Source organism: Amphibalanus amphitrite, unplaced genomic scaffold, assembly GCF_019059575.1.
Source record: "Amphibalanus amphitrite isolate SeventyFive unplaced genomic scaffold, NRLGWU_Aamphi_draft 000177F_arrow, whole genome shotgun sequence".
Lineage (NCBI taxonomy): Eukaryota > Metazoa > Arthropoda > Thecostraca > Balanomorpha > Balanidae > Amphibalanus > Amphibalanus amphitrite.
The window spans coordinates 778704-798364 of NW_024881672.1; the positions used below are offsets into that span (position 1 = coordinate 778704).

Genomic DNA, 19661 nt, shown 5'->3' on the forward strand with positions numbered 1-19661 from the left:
CCGTTGAGCACACATTTCTGGGATGTTTCCCCGCCGGCCGCGGCTCAGAAATTTGCCTGTCATGCCTCTCACAATGCTCCACCGCCAGTGCTGTGACGGAGCGGCCGTGGTGATATCGCCGCGCCGGTGAGGCAGCAGTCGGACAGCCGGCTGGGAGATCCACTCATCTGGGGAACGAGGTCGGACGTTAGCCGGCTGTCGCCCCGCCGCCGCGCGCGACAATCGAAAGTGGTCCACCGGCGACCGCGAGCGGCGAAAAGCGCCGCTCCTGCCGTCAAACAGCGGCGAAATCAGATACAACACCCGCGGCTCTCCGCTGAGGGCATCTCGGTATGTACCGGCTGGCGCGGCAGCTGGGCTCCCTAGTTGCGGCACCATTCCGTAGACCCTGCCGCGCGCCGTGGGTGTTTTGTCGATCTGGCGGCGCCGAGTCCCGGTACGCCACACTGATTTCGTGATTACGGGAGGGTCGGTGAACGCAGAGCGCAGCGGCAGTAATTATGTTTTTGCGAAACTTTTTGGTGGCTGGCTGCCGATTCCCTTCGCTTTCTGGCGTCATTATACTGTCAATGCTATCCCGTACATCGTCACCATTCATTGGTGTCTAGGCCGCTCACATGCTTGTCGGCCGTGTAAAAACGTCGCCGGCTGAATTTCTCCGGCGGCCGCCGCGCCGGTGTGGGATCGGGATCACAGCAGAGCGGGGCTTTGGAGAGCGGCACAGAGGGAGGGGGCCCAGCAGTGGCCATTTTCTCAGCACTGTCACGGGTGATTATAGATCTGCTGAGAGTGTCTCGCGCCGTCACTGTCGGAGACAGTGAGTTAAGCTACTGCAAGTGACGGGTCAAATGAGAAGGTGCAGGTGCGATCATTTGGCACGGAACTTTGCAATCGTCAACTCAGCGCAAATGGTGAATTTCTACTTTGGCGTCCCGGTCTTATCAAATCGGCAGCAGAGGGTGCTGGAGGGCAAAACAATGGTATATCTCTAATCTCTATACCCCTAATACCTACCACTCCTCAGGTATTCATGTCTCGTGCACCTCGCGAGTTCCGCGATACCACTATCGCTCAACTGGGAAAACAAGCTGATTGAGCAGCGGTATCGCTGTCGCTCCACCCCGCCATCCACCCTGCCCGTCTGACGGGAGGTCACCGGTGCAGGGCCCAGCCGCCAGCGCCACACCGCTCGAGCCGCCGACCCTGACCGGCCGGCCGGCCGTCGGCCCGTCCCGCCTCTGGTCATCGGAGCGGAACACCAGGGGAGGACCGGCAGGGCAGGGGAGGCCCATCCCCGGCCGGTTGGTCAGGTGAGTCACGCACGGCGCCCCTCCCCACACCCCTCCCCCTCCCCTGTCGGCCGCTGAGGGCGGTCACGTCTCGCGTCACCTGTCCTGTGCTGGCGGGGAGGGGTAGGGTGGTTTTTGTCCCGGGGTGCATTGCTGTACAAATTGGTACTCACCGAAGCGAAGGGGTTAGGGAGCGTAGTTTGAACCTGCTTTTATTATGATATCCCGCGCCGAGCCGGGGGGGGGGAGGGGTGTTTGAACACCCCACCCTCCTGGGTTTTTTTTTCGCAGATATCTCAAAACGCCGCCGTTTTTGGCACACCTGTTCGTGCATCTTTTTCGCACATGTTGTGAAAATTTCAGACCCAGGTCGCCTTAGGTCAGGTCACCAGGTCACGCCAAGTGACATCACCTCAGAAAAATAAGAATGCTCGTCATAGCTACACCGACTGATCGATTGCCTTAAAACTTTTAGCGATTGATTAGAGCAACATTATCTATAAAATGTATATCTCGGAATTTTGATATCGGTGACCTAAGGTCAGGTCAATTTTGCGGCCTCTCCATTTTAAGTCATTGGAAGAAAATTGAAAAGCGTCTGTTTTGCACGAACGCTATTCTAGACACTCTCAAACATCGAGATGAAGGTAAAATTGACACACTGAACCGGAAAATGGCAACTGTGACCCCTTGTCATGTCCCCGAGGTCATCTCAGGTCACGAACAGAATCTAACAGTTTTTCGCTAATAACTCCTTGACCTGAGGTCAAATTTTGAAGTTGACCTTTCAAGGTCAAATTATAGTTTATTCGACGCGTCTCGACGAGAAGAACACGATGCTGGCAAAGGTGATGTCATGGCTCTTTTGAGTCAAAAGTTATTACCGAAAAACGCATTTCGTAAAAACGGCTATTTTTGGAGTTTTTGCTCTCTGGACTCTGGAGGCTAAACCGTTGACCTGATGTAAAATCTGAGAACAATAATCAGAAAGGTCTGTAAAAGGGCTACCGAATGCGCTTCTCTGCGGCGCTATAGCTCTATCGGTTCCCGAGATAGCCGTTGGCAATTTCCAAAATGTTGAAATAGTCAACATTTTACCTTTGGTGACCTCTGGTGACCTGGCCTTTGACCTGACCCAAAAAATGACTGAAGTGTTCTCGTCCTTATTTTGGATGTTCTTTCAATTGCCGCTTACCGCGTGTCGCTACATGGCCCAGGAGCCGAGTTAGAAGGGGGGGGGGGGGGGTGTTCAGACACACACCCCGGCCCGGCGCGGAATCTCGCCTCGGAGCACCGGCCCGGCGCGGGATATATTTTGGGTTTTGATCCAACATGCTGATACTATTTAAAGGCTGTTGTCATGAAGTCAAACCACCAGTAACATCACGCGTTGGTGACCTTAGGTGACCTCAGTGACCTTGGAAGGTCACAACCACGGGTCACTACCGTTTTCGCCCATTGCAGCCATTCTATAACTCACTAGACAGGAACAGTACCTACTGGGCCGATCGAGACGAAAAACACCACCAGTCGATTCGCCGTATGCGATTCCATTAGCTGTTCCAATTTCCAAACAAGGTGACCTCACTGACCACTGACCTTGAAGTGACCTTCAAAGGCGAAGACCATAGCCGAAAGCGGTTATGTGACCTCCCAAGGTCACCGAGGTCACTTGAGGTCACCATATTGAAACGTCAGATGCAATCGCATACGGCGAATCGGCTGGTGGTGCTTTCGTCTTGATAAGCTCAGTAGTTCCTGAGTTATAGAATGGCTTCTATTGGCGAAACCGTCAAGTAGGTAGGCCTTTCGAGGCCACCGAGGTCACCTGATGTCACCATATTCGAAACAGCTAATGACATTGCATACGCGGTGAATAGACGGGTGATGTTTTCGTCTCAATCGGCCCAGTAGTTCTTGCAGGGGCGCGGGAACTACTTTCCGACTGGGAGGGGGGGGGGGGGGGGGGGGGGCACACCATAATAGAGATTAACCTAGGGTACCCCCAAATCTAGTTTTCTCACCGGTTTTAGGCCACTTATTTTTCACCCCTCGGCTTTTTCAACAAAAAAAGAAAACATTTGCAAAAAAAAGTGTGGTATTCCGTCTCAAAGCTGTGGGGGCACCGCCCCCACGGCCCCAGAGTTGGGGGGCAAGCTGCCCCCACTGCCCCCCCGGCTCCCGCGCCTATGAGTTCTTGAGTTACCTATATAATGGGCAATGGCTGCCAATTGCCAAAGGCGAAAACGGTTATGTGACCTCCCAAGGTCACCGAGGCTGCCTGAGGCCACTATATACCTATTCGAAACGGCTGGTGAAATCTATTTATATATTTATGTGGTGAAATCAAGGCCGTATATAGGGTGAAATTGCATACGGCAGATCGACCAAAGATCGACTGGTGGTGTTTTTGGTTCGATCGGCCCAGTAGTCCCTGACTTGGTCCCTGAGTTATAGAATGACTGCCATAGACGAAAACAGGCATGTGACCTCTTAAGGTCACTTAGGTCACCTGAGGTCACCATATTCGAAACTGGTAATAAAATTGCATACGGCAAATCGACTATTAGCGTCTTCGTTTCTAACAACTCAGTAGTTCCTGAGTTATTAGATGGCTGCAGGGGTGGCGGCTGAGTAGTGTTATCATTGGTTGGTATGTTATTTTTAAACCTTGTAAATGGCGCGATTCGTGTTGGTTCCCGTGGCACGGGATTGAGCAGGATTGAGAACGGTGGGTATTTCAATTTCGGTTGGTATTGTATTGATTGAAGAAAGCTGGAATTGGATTTTTATGTGGCACTCGATCCTCTTTTTTGTGTTTATGGTGCAGAATATCGTAGTTTTTTAAAGAAAACCGCCGTGATAGTACCTGCGCCGCGAATCTAACAATTGCGGCGTGATTGGCACAACACAGAACAACCTTTTTGCCAGTTCTAGATCAAACTAAAAATTTATATCTGTTTGCATGTCTGTGTGTGTCTGTGTGTATACTGATGTGTGCACCGATTGGTTTGTGTGTCCCAATTACATGTGATCATGATCTGAGAAGCTTTTGCCTTTTACCAAAAATGCAGTCATAAAACTTCACGAAAAGTAAATTCAGCAAGCCTAAAATGCAATGTTTTTAGATAACCTAGGTTGACCTTGACCCTGACCCTGACATCTGCACATTGTCGAATAACCTGTTCCATGATAGGTCAAGGTGGGAGGTAAGACTAGCAAAAACATACAGAAATCAAGGTGTCAAAAGCTCACAAGACCCATAGCTAATGCAAGATGTTGAGAATTGGTTATTTGGGCCATGACATGACCTGAAATGCAAGGTCATATCTCTGAAGCCAAAAACCACAGAAGCTTGACAATTTCAGTGGATGCTGAAAAAGAATAGAGAAGCAGCTATACAAATAATCAGGCTTCTAGCTTTAAAAATGTTGAGTGCAGAGCAGAAGAAACTACCAGGGGGGTTGCAACCCCCCCCCTATGTGGGGGCGAGGGTTAATGGTGTTAATTTGTTTAACCAGAAACATAGTAAGCATAATTATGTTAAGAAGCATTGACCTTTTCCTTGAAAAAGTAAGATTAAAGATAAAAGACAAAAGTTATATTACATACAGTGAGCTTTCAGCTAAAAGCCTGCGTCAAACCAACAAAATGACATGATACAAAATTCCAGAAACCCTTTTGCCCGTAGAGCCCCCTCCCCCTCCCCCCAGTCAACCGCGTTATGTAAAATACCCCAGTTATGCGTGGCCGCGATTTCGCTCTCCGTTTTCTTCTCTCGAATCACAAGTTCGGTAGCTGGCTGTGGGCATAATCTCGCTCTCCCTCCTCCATCGAGATGCTCCCTCCTCCCTTCCTAACCCGTCATAAGACAGCGGGCGCGCGGGTTAACCTGCTACTTAGCTCGGATTTAGTATGTCGTCGGAATCACGATAAAATATTTCCAAAATGTGCTCCCTCTTATCAGGTGCTGTCTTACTTACGATATGTTCGACGCAAACAAGTTTAATGAGTTGAATGACAGATTTGGTAGCCTGCTTCACGTCTAGATAGTCTGGCGCCTTTCTGGTGATAATACCTGTCCTAACCTAAGTATCTATTTTCGTTATTGCAGAATTGTAGCTGTGAATCCAGTTTTAATATGCGAGTAGCTGGCTGCTGAGCCACTATGTCTGGATGGGCGGCCGGCCCCAGCGGTCGGACCAACAGTCTGAGCGGCGCTGCCGGCGCTACGGGAGCGTCCAGCCCCATCCTGGTCGATGACGACTCGAGCGGCGAGGAGGGCAGCAGCGTCTGCCCCATCGTCATCCCAGACACGTGGAATGGCACCACCATCATGCTGCCGGCGATGGGCGATCAGGCGCCGCGCAGTACCAGCCCCATCATCATTCCCGAGTCGTGGATGGGTCGGCCGCTGCTGCTGCCGACTCGGCCTCGGCGCCGCCGGCCGCGCGGACCCAGGACCGCCACCACTACCACCACCGCTGCAGCTGCCCCTGCGCCCGCTGCCGCCGCCAGACCACTGCGTCCTACCGCTACACCCGCGGATATATCGCGTCCCAACGCGCCGGTCCCGCCGGTGCGGCAGCCTGCTGCAGGACAGACACAGTGCGGCCAACCCGGGCCGACCACACGGTCTACCACCCCGACTACAATCGCTGCGGCTGCCGCGGCGGCGATGGCGACACGCGCCTCGTCACAGCCGGGACGGGGACGCGGTGCGCGAAGAGGCCGCGGTGCCCGCTCACAGACACCGACGGCGTCTGGACGTGGGCGTGGACGAGGCCGCGGCCGCGGCGCCAGGGGTGGTCGCGGAGCCGCGGCAGCAGCGGCGAGAGCGCCTGGCCCCGATCCAGCTCTGCTGGATAAGGTGAAATCCCTGGTGGCTGGTATCACAGCGGGAACGGAGGGGCTGCGGCGGAGCCTGCCGGGTACACCGAGCCGCGAGGAGCCGGTCCCCGGGCCGAGTGGACTGCAGGCCGGCTACGTCCAGGGTGTAGCTCAGACTGCCGCAAAGGCTGGCGTCAAAACCGCAACGGATCAGAAGACCGGTGTAAAAAGCGAGTTCGAAAAGAAGGTGGCTGTCAAGAACGAGATGGTGGCCAAGGCGGGTCTGAAGGCGTCGCCTCCATCCGGGCAGAGTCGCCAGGCGAGCTGCCGTCCAGCCTCGCCGGTGGCCGGACCGAGCCGCGGCCGGGCCGACGGCGCCGACCTGCCGTCGACGGCCGGCGGCGGCGCGGACGTCACGTTCGGCGTGCTGTTCTGCGCGGCGGTGGGCCTGCAGTACTACCCGGGTCTGCTCACGGTCGGCGGCCGGCCGGTACGGCTGCTGCTCTCCGGCGCCCCGGCCTCCTCCGGCTCCCGGCGGGACATCCGGCTGGTGACCGAGCGCGGCCTGACCTGCGCCCACCTGAGCCGGCCGGCCGCCGGCGCACTGGCGCCCCTGCTCGAGGCCGGCCTGGTGCGGCTGGATGCCGCCTGTGTGGACCATGATAACAGCACCGCCGCGCTGGAGGTGACGGTACGCGGCCGCGAGGCAGACCGCCGCCACGTCTGCGACCGGCTCAGAAGCATGGGCTTCGAGCTGGAGGAGCCGTCGGCGCCGTCACCGCCGTCGCCACCCGTGCCGGACGACCTGTTCTGCCCGGTGAAGCCGGGCCGCGCGCCGGACCCGGACCGCACCCTGGTGACACCGCGCGACCCGCAGCAGGCGGTCAGTGAGCGCTGGGCGGCCGTGCAGCGCTCCCTGAAGGAGGTAGAGCCGTGTTCTGCCGTGGCCAGTCGGCTCTACCCGCACCAGAAGCAGGCGCTCGGATGGATGATGAAGCGCGAGTCGAGCGGCGCGGTGGCCGAGGGACCGGACGCCGTCTGCGGTGGCATCCTCGCCGACGACATGGGCCTTGGCAAGACGCTCCAGGTGATCTCGCTGATCCTGACGCACTTCAAGGCGGGGAGGCCTCTGGCGGTGCCGGTGCCGTGGAAACGCCGGGCGGCGCCGGCCGCCCTGGCGCTGCCGCCCCCGCCCAAGCCGAAGGCAGTATCGCTGGGAGGTCGGCCGTCACCGAAAATCGACTGGAGCAGCTTCAGACAAAGGTTAAGGCAGGCCTGTGAGGAATCGTCCAACGTCAAAGCGGAGCCGGGCTCCGACATGTTTTCACAGTCCGAGGAAGTTGTTGTAACAGATCGGAAAAGCCGCATCAAGAGGAAGCCCGTCCGCTACATCGACTCGAGCGACGAGGAGGAGGAAAAGGTGGACCTGAAGCGCGTCAAGGCCGAGGCGACAGAGAGACCGAGCAAAGCGTCCACTTCGGCGGCCGGGTCTTCGGCCACGTTCGTGACGGTAGACTCGGACGAAGACTTCCTCCCCGATGATGATGACCCTCGGGGTCAGTCCGGCGGCGCCAACGCTGTGCTCATGAAGGCGACTTCGGGCTCGGGTACCACCAACACCACCAGCCTCGGCAGTGGGGACTTCATCCCAGTGCCGCCGTCCTACTGCGACAGTGACGGCCGCAGCGGCTGGCGGGGACCGCGCACCACGCTCATCGTCTGCCCGCTGTCCGTGCTCGACAACTGGGAAACCCAGCTGGAGCAGCACGTGCACAAACACGTGCACCTGCGCGTGCGCAGTTACCACGGACCAAAGCGCACGGCCGCCGACCTGGAGGACGCCGACATTGTGCTGACCACGTACGCCACTCTGGGCCGCGCGCTGGACCACGGAGATGACAGCCCGCTGCTCTGCAAACACTATCTGCGCGTGGTGCTGGACGAGGGGCACACGATCCGCAACCCGCGCTCGCTGATGGCGCGCGCCGCGTTCGAGCTGCGAGCCGAGCGACGCTGGGTGCTCACCGGTACACCGGTGCAGAACCGGCTCAAGGACCTGTGGTCGCTGGTACGCTTCCTGCGTCTGGAGCCATACGCCTCGCAGCGGCCGCTGTGGCGTATGATGCTGGAACAGCCGGTGATGCGCGGCAGTCCGGACGCCGTCGAGCGGCTGCAGACGCTAATGGCGTCGATCGCGCTGCGCCGGCTGAAGGAGCAGAAGGTGGACGGCCGGCCGATCGTCTCCCTACCGGCGCGCAACGTCTACGTCCAGCACGTGACGCTGGAGGGCGAGCAGCGGCGCCGCTACGACACGATGGAGGAGCAGTGTCGCCGCGGCGTGGCGCGCTTCATCCGCGACGGCACCATCGTGCGCCGCCAGGTGCAGATCCTGGTGATGCTGCTGCGGCTGCGCCAGCTGTGCTGCCACCCGCTGCTGGTGCCGGCGCACGACCAGCCGCTGCCTGAAGAGGACGAGGAGGGGGGAGCCGGGCCGTCGGCAGAGGAAATCGGCCCAGAGGTGAGCTGTCTTATGTGTATCTCACTTTTTGCCGACGTATCCGAATCCGACATTTGTCATAGTTAATGCATCCCAATTTACAGCCAGTAAAGGGTCTGTATTTCATCACTGTCTAATTTAACCCTCGCCGGACCTATTGGTTTTCTACATACGCGCCGGCCGAGGGGGGGCGGATACGACCCCCCCTCGCCGTTTCGCCCCTGGTGGAGCTAGCGCGTCGCGGAAAAAACGAGCGTGTGCGCCGTTACGAGACGCAGAGATTGGTACCCGATTTTAAGGTCCTAGGTCAACCGGTGACCTCTGAGGTCAGGTCAAGTGCCCCAAGGTACGGTTCAGTTTTTGGTGAATAACTTCGCAAAAAACGGCCGCAGAGCGCCGATTTTGGCAGCATCGTGTTCGTCTTGCTCAGGCGCGTCGAATGATATACTTTTTGTCCGGGTCAGGTCAACTTGGGGTGTTGACCTCAGGTCAAGGTCAGGTCAGCACCCCCAGGTCACGAAGTTGGTCGAAAGAGGTCATGTCGCATATCATTCGATTCGGCAGGTCTTCCTGAGTCCATTGGTGGCTTTCCCGACTCGCTAGCTCAATTTGATCAAGAGTTATTGACGAAAAACTAATATGACCTTGATGACGTCATAAATGACGTCACGCAAGGTCAACATTGCAAAAGTGACGCATCTAACCTTGCAAGGAGTGCATCAAATCACGATTCTGTGTGCTTGAAATAGTTGGAGATCGTTCCCGGCGCCAGAATAGCAGTTTTCATTTTTCCCCATTGACTTATAATGGTGAGGTCACGAAAATGACCTGACCTCATATGACCTTTAGGAAAAATCCGAGATATACAAGTTGTGGGACTCATAATGGATACTACTATGTATTTCAGACCCCGTGAGACCCTGTTTTTCGGCGATAATTTCTTCAGTTTTTGTCTAATTGGCTTGAAATTTTGACATTAGACATTTCAGCTCAAGCGCCGATTTTTATCAATATGGTCTCTTAACAAAATGTAAATATTTAGAGCACTTGTCATTGGCTCGTAATGCTAATTAGATTTTGCACCCGGATAGAGGCTCGTTCGCTACCGCAGCGGATTGGATGGGAGCGCTGGCCAATCACGTTGCGCCAGGCCCAACTAAGCTCCGCCCACTGGCCGTGACCGCGCTGGGTCTATGCAGGCTCAGTCGGCGGCAGCACCGCGGAGAGGTCGCACGGGGGCCGTGCACTGGAAACATACATGGAATCGACAGGAAGTGTCAGAGCGAAAGCTTGCTCTTCATTTGGGGGAGTTGGTAACCGCTTCTCTCTTTTTGGTATATCAACACCGATCCAGCTCAGAATATGAAGAATAATCAAAATGAGGATATTAACCTCCCCAGAACTAACATTAAATAGAGAGCTGAGTCATGCACTATCTGAATATCTGAATGAATGCACATTCTGGCGCCTACCTCATGGTCAGGTCGTGCCACTATTGTCACCTATGACATCATGCGAAGCCTCTGCACTACTCGAAAATATCGATATGGTTCGGGCTGCGTCAATTGCTGTTTCTGAAGACGCTGTTATACCTAACTATGCATAAAAAACAGCAGGATTATTAGTCGCGAGCACTTCCGATTGCCTCAGACATCGCTCCACGAGCTGTGTTCGTTATTCGGGAAGCGTTTAGAAGGGAGCAGAAATGTGATGTGCGATTTATTGCGCATGGTAGAAATGTGACATCAGAATAAGGGAAACAAGCGCATAGGCTAGTAAAGAAATCGCGTCTTTTTGTGAAACTTAAGTAACATTTCAAGCTCTCCAATAGTGAGGCAGTAGGGTACCTGCTTACAGGTAGGTATCTTAATTATTTGCAGTTCAACACGAAAGCCTGGGGTCAAGTCAGTCCGGTGACCTCAATCTAGCCAGTTATAAAATGGGCTAGTTCTGAAGTTGTTCAATCACATGAATCCATCTCAAGCATACGCATAAGCATAATATATTTCATATTTTAACCCAGGCGCGGATACAAGGGGGGGCCATGGGGGCCATGGCCCCCCCCCCCCCTTGGCCGATTTTTTTCAAAAATAAAATAAAAAGTTAAAAAGTTAAAAAGCTGAAAAGGGGGCCTCCTGAAAATAAAGTGGCCGAAATCCGATGAGTTTTTTTTTTAACCTACCCACTTAGTTATTTCTTAGAAGACTAGCTGAGAAGACTTCTTTGTTAGAAGATTGGTAAAGCTTTTCATAACTTGGAGGTCTCTTATACTCACAGAGATGACCACTTTTACAGGGCCTCCTAACCTGCACAGAGGGCCTCCAAGCCTGCACAGATGTTGAGATGTTGCCTGAACAGCTAGATAAGCTAAATAGACGCAGTTTTTTTTTGGGGGGGGGGGCCCAACAAGTGGGAAGATGGGGCCTCCAACAGGTGGGATTATGGGGGGGGCCTCCTGGTTTCTAATGGCCCCTCCCTTGGAGATTTTCTGGATCCGCCCCTGTTTTAACCACACTTCTTAAATGCTACGGTGTAACTGTTTACCATGTCTTGCAAATTTGACGTAGGCTGACCGACGTCTTGCATCAGTTCACAGTCAATTGATATCAACGGACTTTTTTATGGCGTTCAATCAAGCAAAAATGCAGTCACTAGCCATGAACTTAGTATTAAAGTAGATATATCTTTATTGATTGACAAGGTGCAGGTTAATTTGCGATAAATGTAATACCGAAGGCCAGTGCGCTAATAACAAGTGCTAGTTTCTGCTGTATCATTATTACTGCAACGGCAACCGCAAGGCAGCCACGTCCAATGCGGGCCGCCCCGGTCCGGCAATCGGCATACGGCCTTGGGTGCGGCGGCTACTGCCCCGTCGGCTCCACGCATCCGACTGACCGGCCAAGGTCACCGCTCCGTCCGCCGGGAGGGCGGAGCTTAATGGTCACGTGCCTGTGACGTCACGCCTACGTACGGATAGCCTCTACTCCACTGACGGATTTACGGAGCTGATTTTAACATTACGAGGCAACGACAAGTACCCTAACAATTGATATTTTGTTAAGAGACCATATTAGCGAAAATTGGCGCTTGAGCTGAAATGTGCTGTGCGAAAATTTGAAGCCAATTGGATAAATATTAAATAAATTATCGCCGAAAAACAGGGTCTCATGGGGTCTGAAATGCATAGTAGATCCTGCAAGTTTCATTTCCCTGTGACATCTCCTCTGGCAGTGAGGGCGTTGCGAAGTTGCGACATCTGAAGACCGTGCAGAGGTTCACTTATGACGTCATAGGTCAGTGACCTGACCTGACCCAAAAATGCGGTTGGTGTCAAAAGATCCGGCTTGGATCAAAGGTCAGGTATGCCAAGTTTCAGCTCGCTATCGCCAGCGTGTTCGGAGCTATCGCGAAAAAACCCTATGGGGGGCGGCACCCGCCCCCCCCCCCCTCGGCCGGCGAGGGTTATGTACCGAATCACGCTCTTTGCATACTCACACTATCTTTGATACACCCACCAACTGACTTATTTTTAAGATATTGAGCCACTCTACCGACGTACGGCCCTCCAGCAAAAGAGTGGTTGGTTAGCCTATGTGCATTTGGTGTAATAACTTTGAATGACAGAGACACTCTTGTAAAATGACTTAATAGAAATGAGAAGAGGGTTCGTGCACACACTTCGGCAATGGTTTTCAACAGCCATTAGACGTATTCATCAATGCAGACCGCTTATCGTGATGTTGGCAACCAACCACTAAATACCTGGAGGGCCGTACCACATCCCTGATCCTCTCCCTCACAAACCCGACACTGACTGGATCTGCTCGCACCCCCCAGGAGCGGCAGCGGCTGGTGGCCGCTCTGACAGAGATGCTGGGCTCCGGGTCCGACGAGGAGTGTCCCGTCTGCTTCGAGCCGCTCCGGCAGCCCGTCATCACCGTCTGCTCGCACGTGTTCTGTCGGCCGTGCGTGGGCCGTTTGCTGGACGCGGCGGCGGGCCCCCGACCGGCGGCGGCGCCCGACCCGCAGTGTCCGCTGTGCCGCGGCCCCCTGCGCGCCGGGCAGCTAGTGGAGGTGCCTGAGGAGGAGCAGAAGGCCGACCAGGCGGAGAAGAAAGGCGAGGAGGAGGAAATGCCTGCTGATGATGTCATGAGCGCCAAGGTGAGAAAGACTGAGAGATGGGTATGTGAGAGTGGTAGGCTGTCGTGTGAGATACGTCATGTGTGCGTGGGCTGAATACTAGAATAATTTTGACGATTCATGCCACGTCTCTGTCCTGCCATTCGGTAAACAGTACAATGGCTTGCACTGATTGTCATGTCCTATGAGTATGTTTAGAATGATGTCCCTCTTTTCGTCATTCCTAGTAACTGTTGTTACTTGTTTGTCTCATATTGTGTGTATTCTACTGGCTTATTCAGATAATATTTTTCCTCGTGTATTTTACCATTCGTGATACTCAGCTAGCAGTTTTTAATGCGCCGCAGCAACCAATTGAAGTGCAAGCGAGGCAAAAAATCAAAGTTGTGCACACTTATCCAACGTCCAAATAGTAGGTCTGTGACTACGGCCCATGATCCTACTGATGAGGAATCCGTTGGCATTTATCTTTCATCTGCAGCTTTGCGCCCTTGTCCGTCCCGCGTGACCCACTGACATATGTGCCGTTTCCCAGATCAACTCCCTGATGGAGGGTCTGCGCGCCATGCGTGCCGAGGACGCGTCCACCAAGGCGCTGGTGGTGTCCCAGTTCACCAAGCTGCTGGACCGGCTGGAGGCGCCGCTGCGGGCCGCCGGCCTGGTGTTCTGCCGGCTGGACGGCACCATGTCGCTGCCGGAGCGGCGGCGCGCCATCGCGCAGCTGTCGCAGACGACCGCCGGCGCGCCGTCCGTGCTGCTGCTGTCGCTGCGCGCCGGCGGTGAGGGCATCAACCTGACGGCCGCCTCGCGCGTCTTCCTGCTCGACCCGGCCTGGAACCCAGCCAGCGAGGAGCAGTGCTTCGACCGGTGCCACCGGCTGGGCCAGACGCGGCCCGTCACCATCGTCAAAATGGTGGCCAAGGACAGTGTCGAGGAGCGTATGATGGATCTGCAGGAGAAGAAGCGCCAGCTGATGACCAGCACGTTCGGAGGTGTAGGTCTGACCGCTGAACAGCGCCGGGTGCAGTTCATCAACGATATGCGCACACTGTTCAACCTGTGAGCGGGTGAAGCAGTGCTCGGGGCTCAGTGTCAGACGGTGGTTGTGTCGGAGGCTCGCCCCCGAACGACTAGGGCTGTGTATGGGAGTGCAGAGGCTCGTCTGTATCGAGGTGGAGCGATCAGCTACACGGCACTGCGCGGAGTGGGTGAAGTAATCGTCGGCTGTGACTGCTGCTCGATATGTAAGTGCCATCGGCCAGGAAAGACTCGTTAGTGGGTGTAGGGACAAGCTGCCGAGTTGTAGAGCTAGTGTTTGCTTAGTTGTTGCGTAATTTGTGGACCACCACGAGTTTGTAAATTGTTTGAGGTAGATTACGCAATAAGATGGATTGGTATGGGCCGTCGGAGCTGTTTCACCCTAGCCCTCCTGTGCTCTCCTGAGCCCTCCTGTGCTCTCCTGAGCCCTCCTGTGCTGTGCTATGTCCCGATTTCTCGCTGATCTATGTGGTTGGCCAGCAATATGCAGGCTACAATGTCGCTCTATTCCATTTAAAACGTTCCAGATGACACGTTGACCGCTTGGTTAGTGTCTGTCAACCGTGGATGAATGAAGTTTTAATTCAGTGCGTATTAACAGAGAGTTCTTGGTTCAACAATCTTTATCTTCTCGTCCTATGATGCACTACGCTTCTAGAATATCAATAATCCACCATAGCTGCCTGAACTGTTCAAATCACTTCCGACGAATATTGTGCCTTGCTGTTGTCTCAGGATAGGAACCTGCCCGATCAAGGATGTTTTTCATGGTTATTTAACCGAGCTTGTCGTTGTTGGTAATATACCTTACGGTATTGATCGTGTATGCTGGTAACCGACCACGCTAAAGAGCCTGGTTACCGAATTATGCAATCGATGACGTGGTTTGTGCCAGCCACCAGCGACGGCACCACCTAGCGGGATATCGGGGAACTTGTCTGACATTTGGCGGAGCGACAGATGTCGCTACTAGGGGGTGGATGCAGACTGCACGGCGTCCGCCACTGGCCTCCCCCGCTAAAGTCTCCGCTGTCTCCAGACTCAAGACATCCTGATCGATTCACTCTGGGGACCTGAGAACCTTTCTGAGGTCATGCGTGAGGTCACGATGCGCGCACAGAAGTTATCACCCATTTTTCGATGCCAATCTATTATGGAAATGTGACCTGCATTCTGATCACCGGGATCGCTGGTTTGAAAATAAGGGAATACAGACCAGTTTTTATACTTATGACACCTGAGAGCTACCAGTTTGCCATCTCCACCCGCATTCTTTCCCGTTACTCTCCTGTATCCAAAAAGCCCAATTTTATTCATCATTAAGCGTTTATTCACAGAAAGCAACGTGGTAATGTGGCAGACCATCAGTAACATTTTACAAATCACTTCCCATCGCAAATCAAGCCCGTGCCGCAAACAAGACTGGACTACAAAACAAACGAACCGAGACAGGGCGCTTCCCCGCGCCTCAGACACTCAGGTAGGTAGCACAGCTCCGCGCCGGCCCGGCGGCAGCTACTGGGGGTCGCCGGTGGGCCGGGGAGGGGAAGGGGGACCCGGGCGAGTTAGGCAGTCTCCATGGCGCCCTCGCCTCCCTCCTTGGCCGGCGGCTCGCTCTCGGGCGCCTCCACCATCAGCTGACCGGAGGAGGTCAGCCGGGACTTCAGCAGGTCCGGGTTGACACCGGGCGGCAGAGTGAACTTCCTCACCATGCGCATGCTGGAACAGCCCTCGTCAGACTTCTCCTCGCGGTGAGCGTCCACGGTGACCACGCCGCCGTCCACCTTGACGCTCACCTCCTCCGGTTTGAAGGCGCTGACGTCCACACCCACCTGGAACTGAGGCTTCTCGACCGGCTCAGCCACCTGCATCTGCTCCGGGGCCGGCGCCGCCTCCACCGCCTTCTTCTCCTCGGGCGCCTTGATGGCCTCCTTGGAGCCGACCGGAGGAGCCTCCAGCACCAGCTGGCCCTCGCGGGTCAGCCGGGAGCTCAGAGCGCTGGCGTCGACATTGTCCGGCAGACGGACACGGCGCACCATGCTGCTGGTCACCAGACCGCCGCTGGTCTTCTCGTGGTGGCGGGCGCGAACCGTGACCACGCCGTCAGACAGCTTCACGCTGACCTCCTCCGGCTTGTAGCCAGTCGCGTCCAGAGCTAGCTTGAAGCCCTCGTTCTTCTCAGGTTCGGCCTTCTTCACCTGCTGCTGCTGCTCCTGCTGAGGACCCCTCAGACACTGCTGTCCTGGGACGTGCGTGAATGGGCGCCAGACGGGCCCGTCCAGCTCGGCAAAAGTTGACCACGGGTCCCAAAAGCTCAGCGGTCCGTGGGAGCTGATGTCCCGCCGGGGCGCCCACCGGCGGCCGTAGGGCTCGAAGAACAGGAACGTATCCATGCTTCTGTCGCTGAAAACTCGCTTGAGCTCCGCTCGCTCTTCGAAGGCTCAAATCCGACTGATTGCCTCTGCGGGCCGAAAGCGCGAATATAAACTACGCCACCCGCTCTCCACAGCTGACCGGAGCTTTCTCGACGACAGAAATCACCAGAGACGAGCCTTCGCAGGGCCGGACAACGCTGGCCAATCAGCGCCCGTAGAGAGTGTGACGTCATCAAACAGCAACGAATGGAGGCTCAGCTTTCAGAAGGGCGGAGCAGCTTCGAGAAACAGATCCATGTGGAGGATTCTGGTAATCGATCGCCGCCGGCTGGTCAGTGGCCGCGTGGCGTGCAACACAACACCGGACGGAATGTCATTTCAAGGTCAGTGCGGATCAATGCCTACCGGCTGGGCCCCGGGCGCCGGCTCAGTATCGGGGTATTACGAAACAGCGCGGCGGGCGGGGACTGGGGTCTGGGGAGTGGGGACCACCGAAAACATCGAGAACATGAGGGAGCCATCGACTGTTTCGTAAAGGGGTGGATAACAATTCTAGCTAACATCCGACAATTACCTATGCCTTCAACTAAAAATGTGAGCATAAATAAGCCCAATATTCTTTCTCGTGGTTCTCACTGTACCTACCTATGATATACTGCCTTGCCTATCCCTTTGTAACAAGTTCATTCGGCATGCGGCGGCATAAACCAAAAACTGGACATGCTCACGGGCATAAATAGCTGTCTGCACTATTTACTTGCCAAAAAATGCACCTATCGTGTGATGGACTTCTTAAAACAACTAAGTTGTCGACAACTAATTATCGATTCATAAAACGAATTTTGCCACTGATTACCATTTTTCGGCATTGTTCGACGTTGTTCCAGTCCAGCACCTGCCCACTGGCGGTTATCGGTGCCTGCTGATTGTAAATTCAGCCGTTGGATTATGGATAGCACTAGCCTGCGCTATGCTCATTTTTGCAAGCTAGCACAAGCGCAGATTGGCCCGACTGACCCGACTGCCATATGCATTGTGCCCTACAGAGGGGGGGGGGGAGGCGGGTACGACCCCCCTCGTCGTTTCGCCCCTGGTGAAGCTAGCGCGTCGCGGAAAAAACGAGCGTGTGCGCCGTTACGAGACGCAGAGATTGATACCCGATTTTAAGGTCCTAGGTCAACCGGTGACCTCTGAGGTCAGGTCAAGTGCCCCAAGGTACGGTCCCGTTTTTGGTGAATAACTTCGCAAAAAATGGCCGCAGAGCCGCGATTTTGGCAGCATCGTGTTCGCCTCGCTCAGGCGCGTCGAATGATATACTTTTTGTTTGGGTGAGGTCAACTTAGGGTGTTGACCTCAGGTGACGGTCAGGTCAGCGCCCCCAGGTCACGAAATTGGTCGGAGTTGGTCATGTCGCATATCATTGGATTTGGCAGGTTTTCCTGAGTCCATTGATGGCTTTCCCGACTCGCTAGCTCAATTTGATCGGGAGTTATTGACGAAAAACTAATATGACCCTAATGACGTCATAAATGACGTCACGCAAGGTCAACATTGCAAAAGTGACGCATGTAACCTTGCAAGGAGTGCATCAAATCACGATTCTGTGTGCTAGTTGGAGATCGTTTCCGTGACCCCCCCCCCCCCCCCCCCCCGTGAGCGGCCGGCGGGAAGGAATACAGTTTTGAACGGGACGCCGTGTTGTCTACTTCAATCGGCAATACAAATTTGTGATCGTTTTGCTTTTATCGACCTCCAGTGACCTGACCGATGACTTGATCGAAAATGACCAGTGTGATCCTGAAAGATCGTACAACGATCCATCTATTGCTTTTCCTGCGTCTCTCTAGCTTTCTTACTTTCCGTGATAACCTGGTGTGGCCAAATACGCTATGGCAAAGCTGGCTGAGAGGTCCAGCCAGTAGCGGCGGAACACCTTCAATGAGGGGGGGGGGGGGGCACTGCCGACTTTTGGTCCCATTCTTTCCATGCAACGCCCATAATAGGGCTAATGTTAAAATGCCAAAATCAAAGGGGGGGCACGGTGCCCTGGTGCCCTCCCCGTTCCGCCGCCTATGGGTCCAGCCGGGCGCAGGTTTAAGTGTTGACCTCGTGTGAAGGTCAGGTCAGAGCCGCTTAGCGCTCGAAGCTGGTTGAAAGGGTCATACCACACATCATTCGATTCAAATTTTTTTCCCGAGTCCATTGGTGGCACTGGCTTTCCTGATTCGCTAGCTCAACTTAATCGGAAATTATTGAAAGAAGTTATATGGCTTTAGTGATGTCATGAATGGCGTCACGCAAGGTAATGATGCAAAAGTGAAGCATCGGACCTTGCTAGGATTGCATGAACTCACGATTCAATGTATGTACCTACTTTAGGTAGTCTTATATCATTCCCGGTGCCGAAATAACATTCATATTCAACTTTCAAGCCCCTCCCCATTGACATTTAACGGTGAGGTCACACGTCACCGACTTGATCTCAGGTGATACTTAAAGTGACCATCCCACCTTAACATTAGTTTTGAGTTGAGATAGCCAAATTGGTGGCCATGGCCTGCAAATACCGGTTTGGGCACTCACAACATCGAAAAATGCTTTAATTCGGAGATATGGAATTTCAAACTTACAGTTTTCGGATTCTAAGGGGCTAATGCATTAGGATGCCCCCTTAAAATTTGTGACATCAGCGGTGATCTAACGATTTTAAAACCTTATACTAACATCTTTGTGAAGCAGTGGTGGTATATGCTATTTGCGCGCAACATCTGCCGCAAACGCCGCACTTCCAAAATGAAGTCGCTAGAAACAGCGGAGATCCCCAAAAAGTAAACAAAAGTAAATGTCTAATATCTTGAAAACCGGTGAATATTTTTCGGTGAAATTTGGTAGCCTACCAAATTTCAGTGATATTCGTTTTTGCTCTTTCTGAACCGAGCGACATCACCTTCATGCCAATTCATTAACTTTTTTGAAGGTGGGAGGGTTCCTTTAAGAAAAATTGGAGATATACATTATACAGGCTGCGAGACCTCTGAATGATTTCAGGTCCTGTAAGTTTCATCTCCCGGCATGAAAGCTCATTTGGCACTGAGGACATTGCGATCAGTTGCGACATTTTGGGGTCGTGCAGAAGTTCGCTTATGACGTCACAGGTCAGTGACCTGATGACCTGAAAATGCGGTTGGTGTCACAAGATTTGGATTTGGGCTTAGATCAAATGTCAGGTATGCTGAGTGTTAGCTCTGTATCGCCGGCTGTTCCGAACTATTGCGAAAAAAATAATATGGTTGAGGGGCGGTACACGCCCCCACCCCATCCGGCGAGACCTCAACAAGTCATTACGTTGACCTGAGGGCGGCCAAAGCTTAAAGTTGCCCTTAAGCTTATAAGGACAACTTATTACTTAATTCATTCGACACTTTTCCACGAGAGGAGCACGAAATCGGTAAAAGTAATTTTGCCAAAGTTTTTAATCAAAGTTATCGC

The 19661-nt window shown here is 54.1% G+C and overlaps 2 protein-coding genes across 4 annotated transcripts; one reads left to right on the forward strand and one right to left on the reverse strand.

Annotated features, from left to right (window-relative positions):
• The first annotated feature begins 1187 nt into the window (after positions 1-1187).
• LOC122383944 (helicase-like transcription factor) lies at positions 1188-14614 on the forward strand. 3 transcript variants are annotated; one of them, XM_043370834.1, is made up of 4 exons: positions 1188-1310; positions 5404-8637; positions 12457-12780; positions 13295-14614. In XM_043370834.1, exons 2-4 carry the CDS (start codon positions 5458-5460, stop codon positions 13820-13822), a joined length of 4032 nt encoding a protein of 1343 aa, XP_043226769.1. In that variant the 5' UTR covers positions 1188-1310; positions 5404-5457; the 3' UTR covers positions 13823-14614. The 3 variants fall into 3 exon arrangements, with proteins under 3 accessions (XP_043226769.1, XP_043226772.1, XP_043226770.1); XM_043370837.1 differs by lacking the exon at positions 1188-1310 and adding an exon at positions 3980-4020; XM_043370835.1 differs by lacking the exon at positions 1188-1310 and adding an exon at positions 3996-4038.
• A 476-nt stretch (positions 14615-15090) lies between these two features.
• Positions 15091-16338, reverse strand: LOC122383945 (heat shock protein beta-1-like). Its single transcript, XM_043370838.1, has one exon. It carries the CDS (start codon positions 16188-16190, stop codon positions 15363-15365), a length of 828 nt encoding a protein of 275 aa, XP_043226773.1. The 5' UTR covers positions 16191-16338; the 3' UTR covers positions 15091-15362.
• Positions 16339-19661: the final 3323 nt, after the last annotated feature.

Bases quoted from the DNA above. Each gene is read 5' to 3' on its own strand.
- LOC122383944 (XM_043370834.1), top strand. From the start codon at position 5,458: ATGTCTGGATGGGCGGCCGGCCCCAGCGGTCGGACCAACAGTCTGAGC. The intron at 8,638-12,456 runs GTGAGCTGTCTT...CGCACCCCCCAG, and splicing joins CAGAGGAAATCGGCCCAGAG to GAGCGGCAGCGGCTGGTGGC. The intron at 12,781-13,294 runs GTGAGAAAGACT...GCCGTTTCCCAG, and splicing joins ATGATGTCATGAGCGCCAAG to ATCAACTCCCTGATGGAGGG.
- LOC122383945 (XM_043370838.1), bottom strand. From the start codon at position 16,190: ATGGATACGTTCCTGTTCTTCGAGCCCTACGGCCGCCGGTGGGCGCCC.